At 41.4% G+C, this 19,285-nt stretch overlaps 2 protein-coding genes across 3 annotated transcripts in view; one reads left to right on the plus strand and one right to left on the minus strand.

The window, feature by feature from the left end:
- The window catches only part of LOC147172556 (neural-cadherin), a 91,932-nt gene extending 79,129 nt beyond the window's left edge, over window positions 1–12,803 (plus strand). Inside the window, exons 22-34 of the mRNA XM_086078311.1 lie at window positions 136–371; window positions 1,682–1,959; window positions 3,070–3,287; window positions 4,859–4,986; window positions 5,769–5,899; window positions 5,993–6,104; window positions 6,169–6,349; window positions 6,430–6,599; window positions 6,670–6,934; window positions 7,851–8,034; window positions 8,580–8,830; window positions 9,846–10,003; window positions 11,297–12,803. Of these exons, the coding sequence (XP_085934437.1) occupies window positions 136–371; window positions 1,682–1,959; window positions 3,070–3,287; window positions 4,859–4,986; window positions 5,769–5,899; window positions 5,993–6,104; window positions 6,169–6,349; window positions 6,430–6,599; window positions 6,670–6,934; window positions 7,851–8,034; window positions 8,580–8,830; window positions 9,846–10,003; window positions 11,297–11,791 (2,807 nt within the window). The 3' untranslated portion in view covers window positions 11,792–12,803. The remainder of the gene's footprint in view (window positions 1–135; window positions 372–1,681; window positions 1,960–3,069; window positions 3,288–4,858; window positions 4,987–5,768; window positions 5,900–5,992; window positions 6,105–6,168; window positions 6,350–6,429; window positions 6,600–6,669; window positions 6,935–7,850; window positions 8,035–8,579; window positions 8,831–9,845; window positions 10,004–11,296) is intronic.
- A 346-nt stretch (window positions 12,804–13,149) lies between these two features.
- Window positions 13,150–18,802, minus strand: ccne2 (cyclin E2). Of its 2 annotated transcripts, none has more exons than XM_086078506.1 (12): window positions 18,714–18,802; window positions 16,958–16,996; window positions 16,363–16,444; window positions 16,155–16,211; window positions 15,487–15,629; window positions 15,258–15,393; window positions 14,980–15,126; window positions 14,570–14,665; window positions 14,334–14,468; window positions 14,112–14,223; window positions 13,869–14,026; window positions 13,150–13,711 (listed from the first exon to the last, which is right to left on the minus strand). In XM_086078506.1, exons 1-12 carry the CDS (start codon window positions 18,800–18,802, stop codon window positions 13,595–13,597), a joined length of 1,311 nt encoding a protein of 436 aa, XP_085934632.1. In that variant the 3' UTR covers window positions 13,150–13,594. The 2 variants fall into 2 exon arrangements, with proteins under 2 accessions (XP_085934632.1, XP_085934633.1); XM_086078507.1 differs by lacking the exon at window positions 18,714–18,802 and adding an exon at window positions 17,855–18,066.
- Window positions 18,803–19,285: the final 483 nt, after the last annotated feature.

The raw sequence follows: 19,285 nt of genomic DNA on the forward strand, positions 1-19,285 counted from the left end.
AGTTAGTTAGTTAGTTAGTTAGTTAGTTAGTTAGTTAGTTAGCTAGCTGGAATCAAATGCATCAGCCAGACAAGATCCATTCCTTAGTTTTCAAAAGTTGCTCTATACTGTGTGGGCTCTTTGTTGTCCTTACAGACATGACAGTGGAAGAACTGTTCTCGTCCAGAGGCGGTGAGGAGAGCCGCTTCTCTCGTTTGAGTCGAGCGCTTGCTGACCTCCTGCAAACAACACCAGAGAAGGTCCACGTATTCTCCATGAAAGACGCTGGCCCAGAGCAGAAGAGGGAACTGAGCGTTTGGTTCGCCGCTCATGGCTCACCATACTACAAGGCAGAGAAGCTGCATGGCTACGTGGCGGCCAATAAAGCAAAGGTGACCTCCACCAAGTCAACAACAACACAACTACTTTTAGAGTTTTATACACATTTTACATCTCAATTTAGGTCACTAAAAACGGACTTGTGTACTTTACATTTAAATGTCAAACAAGATGTTTGTCAGTCATTCATTCAGTTACTAAGTTACAGTAATCGGTTATTCGTAATCGGTTTATCGGTTATTCACCTGGTCAGGTATTTGGCTGGTTGTTTGGTTAGTGTGTTAGTCAGTCATTCGTTAAGTCGGTTGTCGGTTTGTCCGCCAGCCAGTCTATTACAGTTGCTAGCCAGTCGATCAGTTAGTTAGTCAGTCAGTTAGATAGTAAGCTAGTCTGTTTATTTAGTCAGTTAGTTAGTTAGTTTTTTAGTTATTAAGGTTGTTACCAAGGTACTTTGTCAGTCATTTGTATTCAGTCGTTAGTCTTTTACTCTGTCATTTGCTCAGTTAGTTAATCAGGTAGTTATGCTGGTTATTTAGTCAGTCATTCAGTTAGTTACAGTAGTTAGTCTGTTAATCTGTTGGTTAGTAGTCAGCTAGTTAGTCAATTGGTCACTCATTTAGTAGTAGCAGTTAGTCAGTCAGTTGGTTAGTTGCAAAAGATGTCCGTCAATTACCAAAGTGGTTGGTCAGTCAGTCAGCCAGTCAGGTAGGTTGGTAGGTAGATGAACATATAACAGAAGGAGTTAAAGATTTGTTTGCACAAGTGCACTTAACACATAATGTCAAGCATTTAACACACTGTGGGTCAATACTGTAGCAGTTTCACACTCAAGCGTGTGTCCTTAAGTGGATGTCCATGTGTCTCACGTACACACACACACGCACACACAATGTACACACACAAACACACGTGTACATGAATACTTAAGATGCTTTAAAAGCCTGACAGCAGCTGCTTGCTTGACCCCAACTCAATGTGCTGAGAGTCAGTCATCCATGTAAACACACCCACACTAAAATGTCACTCAGCAGATCACAGACCTCCCACAAGGTCAAACAGTTTGAATTTACTGAAAATTGTACACATGATGATGAGATACACACCTCCCACATGTGTCTGAATTTTGTCATTAGATTCTAACCGACTTGAAATCTTAAACCCCAATTGTAAATCATAACCCAATAAGCCAAACACTAACGCCATCAATCTAACATTAAATGTAATCTTAATCTAAGGGCAAGAAGATTTGAACTTGGTTTAACTGTGATGTTATTGTAAAAGTGTTGTATTTTTTTATGTTTGCATTGCTATCATCTCTATTGTTTTCATCAAATACACATTTTTGTGGTGTTGTCTTTTTCAGCTGGAAGCCGTACTGGGCGCGGCCATCTCCCAAGTGGGCGTGGACGACTGTCCCCACGTGGACTGCGCGCACTCCGGAGGCTGCTCCACTCAAGTGTCCTTTGGTCACACTCCATCGGCCCTCAGCTCGGGCAACGTGTCTTTGGTTTCCCTGCCGGCCAAGACCACGGCGCGATGTGGTTGCCACGGACGCGAGGCCACACACCTGCCTTGCTCGTCCTACCCGAGCAACCCCTGTCTTAATGGGGGCGCCTGCCAAGATGGTCCGCTGGGATACAGGTGGGCCACTCAATCTTCTGTAGCAGACTACATATTAACTCAGTGTTTTTTCTGAGAAGCTTTATGAAATTTAGCTTGGCCAGTCATTCTTTCTGTCAATTAGTTGGCTTGTTAGTCAGCCAGCTACTCAGTCAGTCAGTTAGTAACAGTAGTCAGTCACTCAGTTAGATAGTTGGTCAGTTAGTTTAATGGTCACTGGTTTGTTGCTTACAGTAGTTAGTTAGTTAGTTAGTTAGTTAGTTGTTTAGTTAGTTAGTCAGTCAGTCCATAAGTTAGTTGGTCATCTAGTTAGTGAGGTAGTTAAATGGTTGGTCAGTCTGATGAAATAGCTAGTCAGATGCTCAGATAGTAAACGTAATTGCCAATTGGTTAGTTAGTTAGTTCGTTAGTTAGTTCGTTAGTTCGTTAGTTAGTTTGTTAGTTAGTTCGTTAGTACAGTAGTTGAACAGTCAATCTGTCCATAATTTAGTTGGTTATCTAGTTAGTGAGGTAGTTAAATGGTTGGTCAGTCTGATGAAATAGCTAGTCAGATGCTCAGATAGTAAACGTAATTGCCAATTGGTTAGTTAGTTAGTTAGTTAGTTTGTTAGTTAGTTTGTTAGTTAGTTCGTTAGTACAGTAGTTGAACAGTCAATCTGTCCATAATTTAGTTGGTTATCTAGTTAGTGAGGTAGTTAAATGGTTGGTCAGTCTGGTGAAATAACTAGTCAGCTGCTCAGTTAGTAAACTTAATTTTAAATCAGTTAGTTAGTCAGTCAATCATCGCCAGTCAGTCAGTTCATTACAGTAGTTGATGAGTCAATCAGTCAGTAAGTTAGTTGGTCATCTAGTTAGTGAGGTAGTTAAATGGTTGGTCAGTCTGGTGAAAAAGCTAGTCAGCTGCTCTATTAGTAAACATAATTGACAATTAGTTAATTAGTTAATTAGTCAGTCAGTCAGTCATTCATTCAGCGATTTGGTCAAGTGGTTAGCCAGTCTGTTACCGTAGCAAATCAGTTGGTCAATTAGTTACTTCAATCGTGGCTAGTTGTTTCCAGTCATAAGGTATGTAGTGAGAATAAGAATAAGAATAAAAACGGCAAAATTCAATGACTTCATTCCACATGTCAGGTGCAAGTGTCCGCCAATGTTTGATGGGCCTGAGTGCCAGCAGACCAAGCACAGCTTCGGCGGTGGGGGCTACGCATGGTTCGCCCCCTTGACGCCGTGCTTCCAGAGCCACATCTCCGTGGAGTTCCTGACTGAGGCGACCGACGGGCTATTGCTCTACAACGGACCGCTCGGTCCCGTCGCCCAGCCGGGAGAGCCCCAAGACTTCATTTCTATCGGTAAGTCTGCATATTGATTAGGAAGACGGGAAATGAGGGAATGATGGATGATAGGTAGAGTAAAGAGCCTTAAAAGCTCACCTACAACATATTACAGTTGTTGTTGTGACTTTCAGCTTGTCCCAATTTATAGTGCTGTACAAAAACAGTTTTTCTTTTTTTCTCTACATTATTTTACCATTTTTATTACACCTCCCAGTAGTTACTAAAACCTTGGATTTGTACTTATCAAACATGCTGATCCTCTTGTTCTCCACAACAATGGGACCAGATCAATGCGGCGTGTCAGCAGACAAAGAGCATCATGGGATGTTAATGTCACCTCCCGGTGGTCCTGATGTGGCGTTATAGGATTAGCCCGCCCCGCCGCCGCTCCCGGCCTTTTGCTAGACACGTCTTGCATAATCTGCCGCCATTAAACTTACGTAATTATGCCGCCCGCCTGCTTGTTGTCGTTTCCCAGCCAGGGGGGGGAATCAAATATGGCCGCCTCATTGATTGCTGGAGTGCTTTTGTCATTAAAGGCGTTCGATAGCGATGGCGGACATGAGGATGTTGAAAGCAGCACGGAAGAATTGACCCGCCGCGTTCGTGCTGTTTTTTAATGGGATTCATCAGCTAGCACAGCAGTTAAACACACAAGCCCATCACTTTACAGAGCAGCCGGAAAGTCTTTGCAGTGCTTCACTTTGTCATGTTACAGCCTTGTGCCAAAATGCAAGTAAAAATTTAAAATAAATACAAATTCTACACAACCCATAATGACAACATGAAAAAGCAGTTTGTGACAATGTTTGCAAATGTATTCAATATAAAAACAATTCTTGATTTGAAAAAAATCTAAATGAATTCATTCAATTTTGGAATAAGGCAGTAACATTACAAAATGTGGAGAGAGAAAAAATGAAGCAAGGGGAAAAATAAATTTTCCATTTTGGAATCAAACTTTTACATATCAAATTGTTAAGAATCTAAATAATTAATACATAAAAAATAATAATAATTGAAACACTGAATATTTTCTGGATGGATCATCATTTCCTTTAAATTATGCACATTAAGTTATTTAATTGTTGTATTGATTTTTTTATATATATGTATTATATGTAAATAAAAACTAGCTACGTTTTCAACAAAAAATAAGTTACTTTTTATTGTTAACTTTTTTTTTCTTCTCAAAAATAACCTTTTTGTGTTGTCATTACAGGGATTTATGTGTATAATTTTGAGGAACAAGGAAATCTAATGCATTATTATTATTATTATTATTAAGTAGTTTTTTTTTGTTTTAGAAATGTATTAATCAAAAATATATAATTCTCCACAACATCCATTTTTTGAACTATTTTTAGTTTTTAATACATTTGCAAAAATCTCAACAAACTCTTCGGCTCAAATAAACATTATTTACAAAAAAATGTATGCAGCAAATATTTCATAACTTGATCTCATGTGGCTTCTGCTGTTCCAAGCCTTCTGAGATGGTTTCCTCACTGCAGAGGTGATTGCTGCCCCCTAGTGGGAAATAGTATAATGACTATGTGGATTCATGAAATTGTTTTTCCATGCAGAGTTGAAGAACGGCGTGCCGGTGCTGAACGTGAACCACGGCTCCGGAACCCTCACCCTGCAGCTACCGCCCAAATCCAACGTGGCAGATCGCCGCTGGCATCGACTTGACGTCATCAGCGATGGCAAGGTGGGAACTTGTAACTTGCTGTTTACGTCTACAAAGACAATAACAAGCAGAGGTGGCGAAAGCATGACTACTTAAGCCCAAGTACAAATTGACTCTGGTAAAAGTAGAAATACTGAAGTAAAAGTCTATTTTTTAAAAAAAAGTACAGACTCTAAAATGTACTCAAGTACAAAAGTTTTTTTAAGTATAAAAAGTACAGTACTCTGAAAGGCTCTTGAGTACAGAAGTAAAAACATACAGACTGCGGAATTGACTAAAATACAAAAGTTGAAAATAAATACATAAATAAAATATAGACTCTAAAATATACTTAAGTACAAATGTTTTTTTAATTGCAAAAGTGCAAAAGTAATCTGATATATACCTTAAGTTAAAAAAAATGCACACTTTGACATTTGCTTGATTGTAAAAAATAAACAAATAAATCACTCTGAAATGTACTTGATTACAAAACTATAAGTACAGAATCTGAAATATACTCAAGTAAAAAAAAGTACAAACTCTAAAATGCACTTGAGTACAGAAGTAAAAAAAGACTGTAGAGTGTACTTAAATACAAAAGCTACAAAATAAAATAAAAACTCTGAAATGCACATTAGTACAAAAGTTAAAATAAGTAAAAGTAGAAAGTACACATATCCATTTTCAAATGTAGGAAATAAAAGGAAAAATATGTCAGAAAATTAGATACTAAAGTAACAAAAACACACAAAAAAGTAACAATGTATAGTAATTGGTTCCTTCTTACCACTGCTGATGGTCATCAAATGTGCGTGATTTAGGCCGTGCAGCTGGTCCTGGATCAGTGCTCGGGGGCGGCGGTGAGCGAGCCGGAGGGGGTCGGTGGCGGAGACCCCCGAGAGACGGACGAGTCCGGCTGCAGGGTGGCGGGACAAACGCCAGGAAACGAGAGGTGGCAACCACAAGACATCCGTCCGTCCGTCCGTCCGTCCGTCCGTCCGTCCGTCCGTCGCTGATCCTCCTTTCTCTTGTTGCTCTTGTCGAGGTATGTGAACGTGTATCAGCCTCTCCAGCTGGGCGGCGTGAAGCAGACGACACCTCAGATGCCTTACGCAAGTTTCCGCGGCTGCGTCCGCAACCTCGTGGTGGACACGCAGGTACGCAATTGAAATCAACATCGTGACTCTTTTCACATGCTAATTGTCACGCCGTGTGACTCAGGTGTACGACCTGGCGCGCCCCGGCGAGAGCGCAGACAGCAGCCCGGGATGCAGGGTGACGGACGGCGTGTGTCTGACGGCGGCCGGGCCCTCCTGCGGGGCCCGCGGCTCCTGCCTCGCCGACTGGGGATCCTTCAGCTGCGAGTGTCACCCGGGACACAGCGGGCACAAGTGTGACACAGGTGTGTGTGCGTGTTGCTTTGGCGCCATCTTGTGGCAAAAGTAGAGTTTTACAGCCAACAACTTTGGTTTCATCTTTCAGTGGTGCCAGAGTTCTCTTTGGACTCCAACAGCATGCTGAGGTTCCATCTTCGAGGCGGGGGAAGCACCAACCGGCGCACCAACATCCAGCTGCTTCTGCGCACCCGCTCCGCCTCGGGCACCTTGCTCTCCATCACGTCCCGGGAAGCCAACGAGTACATCATGCTGGAGGTAGCAGCATCGTGAAGATTTTGGTGACAATTTTAAGATGCTCTAACAATGATGTCATCTTTCTAAAAAGATCGCCGAGGGCCACCTGTCGGTCCGGGCCGACCTGGGCGACGGGGCCCACGCCCTGCGGCTCCCGGGCCAGCGGGTGGACGTGGGCCAGTGGGTGCTGGTGGGCCTCAGTCGTCACGACAACCTGTTCGTCCTGCGGCTGGAGCAGGGCGGCGGCTCACGGGAGGTCCGGGCCCGGCTGGGGAATCGGCGGGAGCTGGTGGTGGACCCGGGAAGCGTTACGGTGGGGAAGGGAGCCCACGGAGGAGAAGATGGCGACTTTCAGGGTGAGACGAGGCATGGGTGGACGGATGGCGTTACATTTTTCAGTCCGTCATATAGTGCAGATTTTTAAGCAGTGTTGTTGTATGCTGTGTTAGTATGTGTTGTTGTTCTATGTGGTTCAGAATTACTGTAACTTTTATGCTAATAGTGGTTAGCCTGACAATGACGTTTCACAGGTTTAGCCTTAAACTAGTAGACTTTCGTTAGCTATATTATGGTTTGTTTGAACATTATATTTACTGTAACATATATGCTCATTTACATTAGCCTGTCTATGGCGTTTTTTATGTTAGCATTAAGCTAGCACACTTTTGTTAGTTATAATATTCTGGACATTGTACTTAACTGTAACATATATGCAAATTTACATTAGCCTGTCTATGGCATTTCACTTTTCATGTTAGCATTAAGCGAACAGACTTTCGTAAACTATAATGTTATGGTTTCGTTGAACATTATTATGAATGTAACGTATATGCTAATTTCCGTCAGGCAATGCCATTCATATTTTATGCAAGTATTAAGCTAGCAAACATTCATTAGCTCTAATATTATGGTTTGGTTGAACATATAATTCCTGTAACTATTATGCTAATTTCTGTCAGCCTGTCAATGGCGTTAGCATTAAGCAAGCAGATTTTTTTTTTTAAAGCTAATATCATGGTTTGGTTGAACATTATAATTACCTTGACATATAGGCTATGCTAATTTACATTAGCCTGTCTGTAATGGTTCACATTATATGTTAGCATTAGGCTAGCAGACCTTTAGATGAAATTATATGGTTTTGTTGAGAATGTTGCGGTTTAAAGATACAATTTTAAACAAGTTTAAGTCTTAAGAGTTAGTGTTTATGTTTGAATACCGTTTGTGGTGACGATTGAATGAAGTAAAGTAGCTTTTGTATCTTGTGTTTAGGTTGCATGCGGGATGTTCGTTTTAACGGCCGAGTGCTCCCTCTGGACGGGCGAAGCGGCGGTGAGCTGGTGAGCGTGCTGGAGAGGCGCGGCGTCACATTGGGCTGCTTCAGCGACGCCTGCCGGGCACAACCCTGCCACGACTCGCTCCGCTGTGTCGACCTGTGGAGGAAACACCAGTGCAGGTAAATGCATGCACGCACACATATTAGATTACATTCAACTTTATTCAAGAATTATTTAAAATAAACGCATAGCTTAGCCTTTAGTTCACTAGCTTAATGCTAATGCTAACACATAATTGCAAATGTTTTAGATTGATATTTGTTTAGACATATAGTCTGTTCCAGTATATCTGTCTTACACTGCCCCCACGTGGCCAAGGTTGGAAGCAGCACAATGGCCATTCATTTCAAACTGTGACAGAAGCGGTTTAATAATTTTTATGTTGTTACTGTATGTTTTTATAAATGCAAAGATATATATTTTATAATTACCATGACATTGATGCTAATTTCTATAGCGCGTCTTTGGCATCTTCTATGTTAGCATTAAGCTAGCAGGCTTTCGTTGTGTATTTAAAAAATAATAATAATTACATGTCAGGTTCACAGTAAACTTTACAGTAAACAACTGGGCAAATAAACAGGCGTCTTATTTGGGGAACTTTACTCAAAGTAATTTTATACAAAAGTCGGAAGTGAGAACATTTCACGACTTTTTGTTTCAGGTGCCCGGGTGGTCAGGTGACATTGACAGACGAGTCGGGCGCAGAACGCTGCGTGCGGTCGCCGTGCGGTCCCGCCTCGTGCCGCAACGGCGGCGCGTGTCAGCCGCTGTCGGCCGACGGCTTCCGGTGCCGCTGCCACGAGGGTTTCCGCGGGCAGCGCTGCGAGCTGGGCCAGTACCGAGGACACCGGCTGGCCGCCCTCAGCCCAAGCTCCATCTTGGCTATCAGCATGTGTCTGCTGGTCTTCTTTGGTCAGTTGCATTCTCTTGGGTCATCGCTGACCAATGGAATCATTGAAAGTCGTGATATATTTAAATATGAAAACAAATATTGAACATATTTAAGAAATAATATTAATATTAGTTTATTATGTAAACAATTTTTTTTTTAAATGACAAAATTGTTGTGGTATTTATTAAATCAATTTATTGTTGTAAATATTAGTATATTGTGTATTTAGTTTATTCAATTGGTTAATTGATTATATTAAATTAATTATAAAATGTGTTTTTTTCTTATTTAAATGGAGTATTATTTTACCACATAAAATTAAATGAAAATAAAAAAATGATATATGATTAACTGTAACTGTAAAAATTGGTTACAATTTGTTTTAATTTGTTTTATGTATTAAACTTAACTATTATTTTAACATATAACATAAAATATTGTTTTTTTTTAAATAAAAATACAAGTAGAAAAAATATGAGAATTTATTTGTTTGTTAAAATGTTCTATTACTTTAGTATACAAAATATAATAAAGCAAATGATTAGTGTAATGTTCTCATTCATTTTTATTTTTAAAAAAATGGTGGATTCATTGTAATTAAACTAACATTGAAATACATTAAAATGAGGTATTTTTAATTTATAAAATAAAACATTTTAATAATATTTTTTTGCACATTTTAACAAAAAATTTTGGGTGCTTGTGGCATTTAAGAATGGCATTGTTTTTAAGAACTAGTGTGAATAAATGGTTCAGATAATGAATGGATATACTAAATATTTACAAATCATTTTAGTTAATAATTTGTTGGGAAATTAGTTATAATTGAACTAACACTTTTTTTAAAACTGAAATTGAAAAATAACAGTTTGTTTATTAATATGAAATCAAAGTATACATTTTTAATAATATTCCTATAATTTGTCAATTGTAAAACTTTTGACATTTTTACATTTTAACTTTCCATCCGTTTATTTTTATTATTATGTTTTTACAATTTTAAAAATGAAATGTGTCTTGGTTTCGTGTGTGTAGCGGTGCTGGTGGCGGTGACGGTGTGGAACCAGAAGGGAAGCCGCAACAAGTTCCGCAAGCGCGGCGTCTACCACATCCCGGCCGAGCACGAGAGCTGGGAGGACGTGCGCGAAAACATCCTCAACTATAACGAGGAAGGCGGCGGTGAGCAGGATCAGGTCAGTGCAATCGGCAGCAACGCCCTCGCATGCAACTCGAAATCCCTCCTGCCTGCATTTCCGCGCAAAAGTTCTACCAATTTATAGTTCTTGGGAGGTACTTTTTGCAACATCTGATAGACAACAATTTTATATTTACAGTATTGTTCACTTGATTAACTTTGAAACCCAAACCATAGTTTCAAACCCTACTTTCTTAAAACAACCCTAGTTTAAAACTCAAATTTGAAGTCATAACCTTAATTTGAAACCATACTCCCAGTTTGAAACCCTACCTTGAAACCCTAACACCGCTTTGACACCCTAATAAGAAACGTTCCCCCTTTTTTAAAAAACCTTAACCCTACATTGATGCCCTAATTTGAAACCCTAGCCCTTAAAAAAAAAAATTAATTCTACATTGATACTCTCATTTGAAACCCTACCCCATTTTTTAAACCTTAACCCTACATTGATACCCTAATTTGAAACTCTACCCCATTTTTTACAATCTTAAACCTACATTGAAACCCTAATTTGAAACATTCCCCCTTTTTTAAAACCTTAACCCTACATTGATGCCCTATTTTGAAACCCTACCCCTTTTTAAAACCTTAACCCTACATTGATGCCCTCATTTGAAACCCCACCCTTTTTTTAAAAACATTTACCCTACATTGAAACCCTACCCCTTTTTTTAAACCCTTACCCTACATTGATACCCTAATTTGAAACCCTACTCTTTTTTTAAACCCTAACCCTACAAGGATACCCTAATTTGAAACCCTAACTGAAGTTTGAAACCAACTTGAAACCTTACTGATACTTTGAAACCTAAAGCCTACTTTGAACCCCTCATTTGAAACCCCAACCCTAGTTTAAAACCCTAATTTGAAACCCATCTTCTAATTTTAAAAGCCTAATTTGAAACCTAACTCGTTTGAATGCCTAACCTCAAACTTTACTCCTATTTTTAACCACCAACCGTAGTTTAAAACCCTCATTTGAAATCCCTACCCAAGTTTGAAACCCTGACTTGTAACCCTACTCCTTGTTTGCGACTCCAATTTGAAACCCTAATCCTCATTTGAAATCCTTACCCATTGTTGCAACCCCAATTTGAAACCATACTCCTCTTAAAACCCAACCCTTAATTCGAAACCCTAACACTACTCAGAAACTCTCTTCTTAGTTTTAAAACACTCATTTGAAACCATACTTCTAGTTTGAAACCAAAGTTTGAAACCCTAACCCTCAAATATTGTTTTCCACTTGGCTGAATGCTGATTTTCTCTCACGTTTCTGCCACTGCAGAAAGGCTACGACATGACGGAACTGAAGCGCCCGCTGCGTTCCAGCCTTTCGCAGTCGTCCTCGTGCACAACGGCCCCGCTCATCAAATCGTCTCCAGGCTCGCAGGAGGAGGTGCACCCCCCCGGCACCTCCTGCACGCCGTACCTCAGCATCCCGCAGCCGCACCTCCACGCGCACCACCCGCCCCCATCGTCACGCTCCCACGTGGACTTCAAGAGCTACGTGTCTCGAATCGTGTGGGAAGCGGATCACGACGCGGACGCGCTGCCGGAAGACATCTTCCACGTGTGGCGGGACGAAGGATCGGGAACCCCGGCGGGAAGTCTCAGCTCGCTGGGGTACGACGACGAAGGAGAGGAGGACGACGAAGGGGAAACGGCGCACGAACGGCTGTCGCGCTGGGGACCCAAATTCCAGACGCTGAGCGACATGTACGACCGCCCGCTGGGGGCGCTCTCGTACGGGGCAGCCACGTGGCGACCTCCCAGCCACTAGAGGGCCACCTGATATTCTTACCTCTTCATTTCTGGACGTTTTGTCACTTTTGCCAAACGTGAAAACTGGGGGGTTAGATTACAAAATGGACGTCATCCGCCATCTTGGAAGAGGGCAGAGTGAAGTTTTTCCAAAATTGGCGGCAACAATCATTTAACGTTTTCCCAACTGGAGCTTTTTAGGACCCTTTGACTCCTCCTCAGATGTATTTCCACCAAAAGTTCCCTGAAACTTATGGGTGTACATTTCTACCCTAAAGTTCCAGGAAATGTTCATTCCTGAATCTAAATCAGATCTCCACCACAAAGGTTCCTGGACCTCTCCAAAGTACTTCCTACTTAGTTGCATTTAACACGTAAAGAAACTTCAAGTTGTTGGTACTCGGATATGTTCGGGGCTTAGTCCTGGGTTCCAGGAACTATTAAAAGATGTACCGCCCTGTGAGCATTTTTTTCCTGTCCAGATAAATTCCTCTGAAACTCCATTTTGAGTTCCTGAGGTCCAAAACGTACAAAACAAAAATGAAAGTTCCTGCTGTAAAGTTTGTCCTTCGCTGGTCATGGTTTTATTTACCCAAGACCTAAAATCAAGACTAAAAATGTCAAGTTAGTCCTCAGCTGCCTTGTACTTGTGACTTATATAAAAAAAAACAATCATTCTAACCAATCTTTTACGTTTACCGCACCATGGTACCACCTTAACGCCTGCACGTGTTCACAGGACAGCAAAGAAAAAGGAGTGATTTTAATCTGAGACCACAATTTCCACGGAGATGATTTTGGGTGGGGAAATGTTTTCCAGCTTTCAATTGAGTTTAAATATGAAATCTTTTCCCCTGTAAACTATGCACCTGAAAGTATGTGTGCTGCTTTTTCTTCATTCATTTGAAAAAGTCTTGAGCGGTTGTTGCTTATTTTAATTGTATGATACAATGTAAATATGGACATTTTATAACGACCTGACAGAATATTTCCTTTTGTACATGAATTTTAATAAATGACTTCTTCCCTGATTATTTTTGTTTTCATTCAAATAACAGCTCATTAGTGCAGCACTTTTGTTTAAAGGGTTTAAAGCATGGCAACAATGAATAGAATAGTGTAAAGATATTTTTAAAACAATTTATGTAAGTGGCTTTATATTGCCATCTTGTGAAAGTATTAGTGCATCAAAACATTGCTTGACAAGAGACATGGAAGTGAATGAGACTAAATATAAAGTAAATATAATAGGAATATTATATAATTAAAACATTTCTTTAAGTCAAAACAAAATAAAAACTATTTTTTTTTATGTAACTATTATAACTGTGGCATTGACACGTCTTTTGACCTGAGTTCAATGAATACTTGTAGTAATGAGCGCTGATTTCATTTTTATTATTTAAAAGATTGCAAAATTCTGGAAAAAAAAAAGAGCGTTCCAAAAAAGAGGAACTATGTACACAAACAAAATACACGTCTGAGCATCCCAAGGCACAAATGAGGACGTGCGGTCATAAATAGCTCTCGAGATACTATTCTTTTTTTTCTTTGTTTAATTCAATAAATACGAGTTTATGGCGGCACGTGCATGCGGCGGCGGCTCAGGTCAAGTTTACAGGAATGAAACAGTCAGGAAAAACATAAAAACCCACAAAACGAGTGGTCGCCACGGTGACCACAGAGCTGCATGTTCCCACTCTGGTAATGGGACACAACAAAGGAGCACCAGGAAGTCTTTCACAAAAATCACATTTTGTGTTTAAATTAAACTTGTTCTATTTTTTGGCTGCTAAAAAGGCCATCGAGGTCCCACCCCCGCTCAGTGATTGGTCGGTTTCTCTGTGCTGCTGGGCGGAGTCAAGACAGTTGCCACACCAACCACTGGCGATAGCGGGCAATCAGCAGCGTCCTGAGTGTGGCGCTCTTGAGCTTTTCTCTGCGAGGCAAACAGAGAACAACAGTTTTTAATTACATTTTATTTTGAAATAATAATAAATAATCAACTTTAAACCTCAGGTATTGTTGGATCCTGGCCTTCTTTCTTTTCTTTTTTTTTTTACAAGCAGACAGGAAGTAGATTTCTTTTAACTAACCAGGAAGTCCAAGTAGGTGACGTGCGTCTGGATGTTGTGTCGGTCTTCGGTCTTGACTTTGGCGAAGGTTTTGAGCTTAGGTTTGGCCTCCGAGCGCAGCGTGTCCATGAAGGGGCTCATCCACCGCACACACTCGGACACGCTCTCCCACGTCAGGCCTTGACGCGCGTAAAACACGCAAAACCTTATTGCGCCGACTCAGCAAGTTTGCGTTATTAGCATCCGAGTATCTGTGGAACCTACCGGACACTTTGTTGACGACGTCGAACGTGGAGAAATGGCAGAAGGCAGCGGCTGCGAGGACGCTGTAGCTGAAGTCCAACGAGCTGATATCCATCACGCACAAGTCCAACAGCTGAGAGGACAAAAAAACCCACACTTTTTAAAAATGAGAATTGCTTCCCAACGGGAAATCTTCAAGTCTTGCCATGTGAGCGTCCACTGTTAGCGACAGGAAGTCCTTACCTGCGTAATCTGGATGTACATTTCCTGCGAGAACTGCGGCACCAGGAAGTTCTCATCGTCCTTCTGGGCCTCCACCTGAGCGTACAGCTTGAGCCAAGAGATGGGAGTCTCCGGACAAAGATTCCAGTCTAATGCCTATAATAATTTAAAAAAAATGTCATGTTAAGATTTCCCCCCCTTTATTTCAAATAAAGCTTCAACGGGTCCTTGAATGTAGTTGAGCGCAAGAGCGCTACCTTGAGGATGTGAAGCTCCGTCTGCTGAATGTCCCACGTGTCACACGCACCATCCGTCACGTAGGCAAACTCGGAGATTTTGGGGGGGTAGATTTCCTGAGGTAAAGCATTTGAGACGTTTTGAAGATGAACCGCCAGATGGTCAATACAAGAAAATATGCATTTTGTGTCACTTTGTTTAGGACAGAGGGGAAATTGTTATTATGAAAGTGGTAGTCAAACAAAGCGCACAAGTATGCGTTTAAATTAAATTATTTAAAAATAATAATAATAATTTTGATTGAATTTTTTAAACTATAGTACGTTTTTTTAATCAAACATGAAATAACTGACTACAAATACTCAAAATTCATTTCTACTTTTGTACTCTAGTAAAAGAAACCCAAGTACGAGTGCGGCGTGTAACCAACCTCGATCTTGGAGGCGATGAAGAGCGCGGTGATGCCGATGAGCTGCAAGTAGTCCTTGTTGACGTCCTCCTGAGTCAGCATGAAGCGGTCGAAGAAGTCCTGCGCCAAGTACGCCGTCTGCCGGTGGAGGAAGTACACTTCGCTCACCTGCGCAGACGATTATTCACAAGTTGAAAAACAGAATTTGATGTTACTTTCTTCTGAAATGCAACTTTCCAAATTCCCGCTGTAGATCAAGCACCTTGTTGTGTGTATGCGCGTGTGTGTGTGGTTCTGACCTCCAGTAGCCAGTCGAGGAGGATGGCCCTCATGCTGGGCTGCAGTTTTTGGTGCCTCTGCATGTAATTCTTGTCGTGGACGTACTTGAGCTCCTTGTTGAGCATCTTGATCCACACGTCGTCCGAGCTGGCCCAACTGCAACATCGCGACGAGCACAGACGTACAGTAAATAGCTGCGCTTTCTGTAATGCAAGGCGGCCATCTTAGCGAGGCCTTGAAAGGCGGTACCTGAGACGAGGTAGAGGCGAGGACTTGATGAAGAGGTTCTTGAAGCGGTACTGCTTGAAGTTGGACGGGTCGGCGGGCTCCAGTTCTTTGTGCGGCGTCTCGATGAGGACGCACGGGCTCGCTCCCTCCTCCGACCAACACTTCTACACAACCAAAGTCAATCAAAATAGTATATGTCGTAAACACACAAAAAGATCGCCGTGGAAAGACCAGAAATATACCAAATGGCTGACTTTAAAAGGCTTTAGCAATTCAAGTGAGAGATGTAAATCTCAGCATTTCACACAAAAAAGGGTGATGATTGCGACATCTAGTGGTGACACGGAGTCACTTTCGTTTCACTGCTTTTAAATACATAATGCTGTCATTTTTGAATGTTTTGGGAAAACAAGAAAAAAAAATATAAATCAACAAACAACATTGCCCCAATTAAACCAACCATTACTAAAAATTTAAACAAACAAAGACAACTTTTTTTTTGCAACCACATTAGTATTTTTTTCTATTGATATTGCGATGGCAAGAGAAAAATGACTTAAGGAGTTCTGCTGTCGGCTAGCGATTAGTTGTGCAAATAAAATTACAATAATTAAAGGCAAGCGAGAAGCAGCAGGAGCAGCTCTCGCCACACAATCGGTCTGCTAATGACGTGCAAAAAACAAACAAACCTGAATTTCATAGCAGCTTTGTTTCTTGGCAGCGGGTTGACTCTTCTTCTTTGAGGGCTGCCAGAAAAAAAAAACATGAGACCAGCCTCACAAACAGACACACCCACATATTAACTCCTTTCTCCGTTTTAAAGAGGACATATTATGCAAAAAGTGACTTTTTAATAGCTTGTGTACAAATATAGGTGTCTGGAGTGCATCAACTAACCTCGCACTTCCTCTTCCTCAGTGGCGCTCTGATGGTGGGTTCGGGCGTATTTGAATCTCGGGCTTGAAGGGTGATGCGACCGCTAAGGGGAAACATGGCAATTATGATTAGAATAATCCATTTTCGATGACGCTTGTCCCCCCGTGGGTGAGATGAAGCATATCTCAAATTAAAATTGGGTGTGAAAAGTTTGCTTTTGTGGGTTTTAAGTTCTGTTTATGTGTTAAAGTAGCAGTTGCTTATTATTAGCATAATTACTTTCTGTTAGCCCCTCCATAGCATTTAAGCTAGCAAAATTTCACAAACAGGCACAAAGGAATAGTTTTTGCATTTTAACAAGTTTGTGCTTAAAGTGTTAAATGGTCTCTATTGCAGATTTACACCTGCTGTATCTCTTGGAACATACGCCTCACAATAAGCTACATGATTTGCCTTGACTGGCGCAAAGACGGGTTTAAAATAATGTGATAACGGTCTCGCCCCACCCGGCCCACCCTAATCCTAGGGAGAACATCCCCACCCGCCCTCTGTTCTCCTGAAAAGAACACCCCACCCACTCTCATCCCTCACACAAACAGCAGCACCGGGTGCTCACCTGCGTCTGGACATGGTTGTGTTGACCGGACTTGTGCTTCTGCAAAAAAAAAATAAATAAATAAGGACATAGAATGTCAATGCACATCATAAGATGGAGGTCCTGAGATGAAGTCACATTCTGGAGCCACTGTGGCTGATCGGCACCTATGTGCTAAAACCCATTTTGTTGTATTTGACTCACAAGTGGCAATTATAAGTCAACAGAGGTCCAAAAGAGTCATTAAAACGCGTATAAAGCCTAAAATGACATGCATATGCTGTAATACACAACTAATGACAAAAAGCTGCAAAATGGTGTATTTAAGGTGAAATAAGGAATATAATAATAATAATAATTAGTGTTTGACGCGTTTTTGTTAGCTTTCTGCCAATACTACTCTATTAGAGTTATGTATGTTGTAGTAATGAGGAATAACAGTGTACTACACCGTATATGCTTTTGTGTCAGTGGGTTTTCGGCACATGAGTTGACTTGTAAAATAATGAGTGGTAAGAGTCAGACTGACTTACAAAGTGACTGGTACATTCATTATTTTACATCAAATGTATATGTAATCATTATTTTATGTTACTGGTAGTCAATCTGACTCTTATATATGTTATTTTACATTAAATCATTGTCATACTTGACTCAAATGGCAAATACAAAGATTATAAAGGCTTATTCCACATGTAGTTACCATTACTGCGAGTTAAACATGCAAAAGTAACACCAAGTCATGACAAAAATGGTACAAAAGAAAACCATAAGCTACACACTTGTGATTGAAACTAAACAAAATGGTGGATTTAATGTACAAAAATGAATATATAGACAGACTGACTCCACCGAAGAAGACGAGGGGGGGTTGTTGCTCCCTCGCTTCCAAACAAAAAAAACTCAATAAATACCCACCTTAAACGCACATTTCAACCCTCCAATGCTAGAAGAAACGTTTCCAAACCCCCTCGACGTACTTTGAGCGAAAGAAAATGGCCAAAATATCAACTTTAAGCGAGAATAGAAACGCAAAGACGCGCCAATTTGGGCAGCGCTAAGCGGGAGGATTGTAGGAGCACCCCCCAAACTCGACTTGCTCTTCGGCCACAAAGTAGCCTTAAAACCCCCTAAAATACGACCATGTTGACTTATTCGCACCCCCAGCAACTAAATTAAAGCCTTATCTTCTAAATTAGCCACACTTGTGGCCATTTGAAAGCGGTTAAGCGTGTTTTAGTACGAGTTCAAGTTTGGGAGGGAAGCTACTGTAATTAGCTGCCGTTAGCCGGTTTGCTAACTGGGTCAACATTGCTATCTATGCTGTTAGTAGCACAGCTATTAGTAATAACAAACGTCAGTTTTATTCACTCCTCTCGCTACACGAACAACAACGGCGATAATTAAAAAGTAACTTCAGAGACGACAGAAGCGACTTTGTGAATGAGGACTGTCAACTATACTTTTGTGTTCGTACGTGTCATCTGTCGTTCAAAAGTGCAAAATGGCACCGAGCACGGCAATAATGACATGTAACATACCAAGCACGTGCCATTTGTGTGTATAGTTTGTATTTTAGGTCATAAAACGTAGAAAAATAAGGCACATTTTCAAGTTAAATCGAGCTTTTGTGGTTTAAACACAAAAGGACGACGAACATTTTTTGTTTTCGCCTCACCAGGAAAGATAAACATCACCTAACGCCTCCAAGTGCGGAGACCATGTTTAAAAATTGCCTAAAAGTGTATAAAAGAAGTCATCGGAGCGTGTGTCTTACCTCCAGGGGGAAGAATGAATGAGTGGATCAGCTGTCGCGCCGGCGCCAATCCTTATATCCGCCTCTTCTGCCGCGCGGCCACTGCGCATGCGCGTTCCCGGTTCGCACACAAACGCGCTCAAAAGTTTGAAAACGAGCGGAAATATTCTCCAGCCGACTTGTCTGCGCGAACCCCGGGTCCGGTGCGACTTAATCGCCACGTGAAACGCTCATTCGGGACAAACATTCGCCAATTCGTCGCGCTTTTTTCCCGCTGTACCCGAGCAGACCGCGTTCATTTCAATCGGCGAACGTACTTCACGGTGTTTTTCCACGGAGATAAGGCTTTCCGTCTGTTCCGGTTGGATTTAAACGACGCGACACACCCCATTTAGTAGTCCGGGATGTAAATGGCACGGCAAAGTGGACGTAAAGTGGTATTTTGGGCCAGTTTTTCATTCACAGCCGGTGGAACTTCCGCGTTTGGGGGAGGAGTCGGCGCTAGGCTTGGCCAATACAAACGCGAGCCGGGCTGGGCACGTGACTCGCAGGCAAAATGTAAACAGACGAGCACGTGGAGCTGCTGTCAAACT

The sequence above is a fragment of the Leptonotus elevatus genome, chromosome 6 (genome assembly GCF_054856555.1).
Source record: "Leptonotus elevatus isolate MCC_2025b chromosome 6, RoL_Lele_1.0, whole genome shotgun sequence".
Lineage (NCBI taxonomy): Eukaryota > Metazoa > Chordata > Actinopteri > Syngnathiformes > Syngnathidae > Leptonotus > Leptonotus elevatus.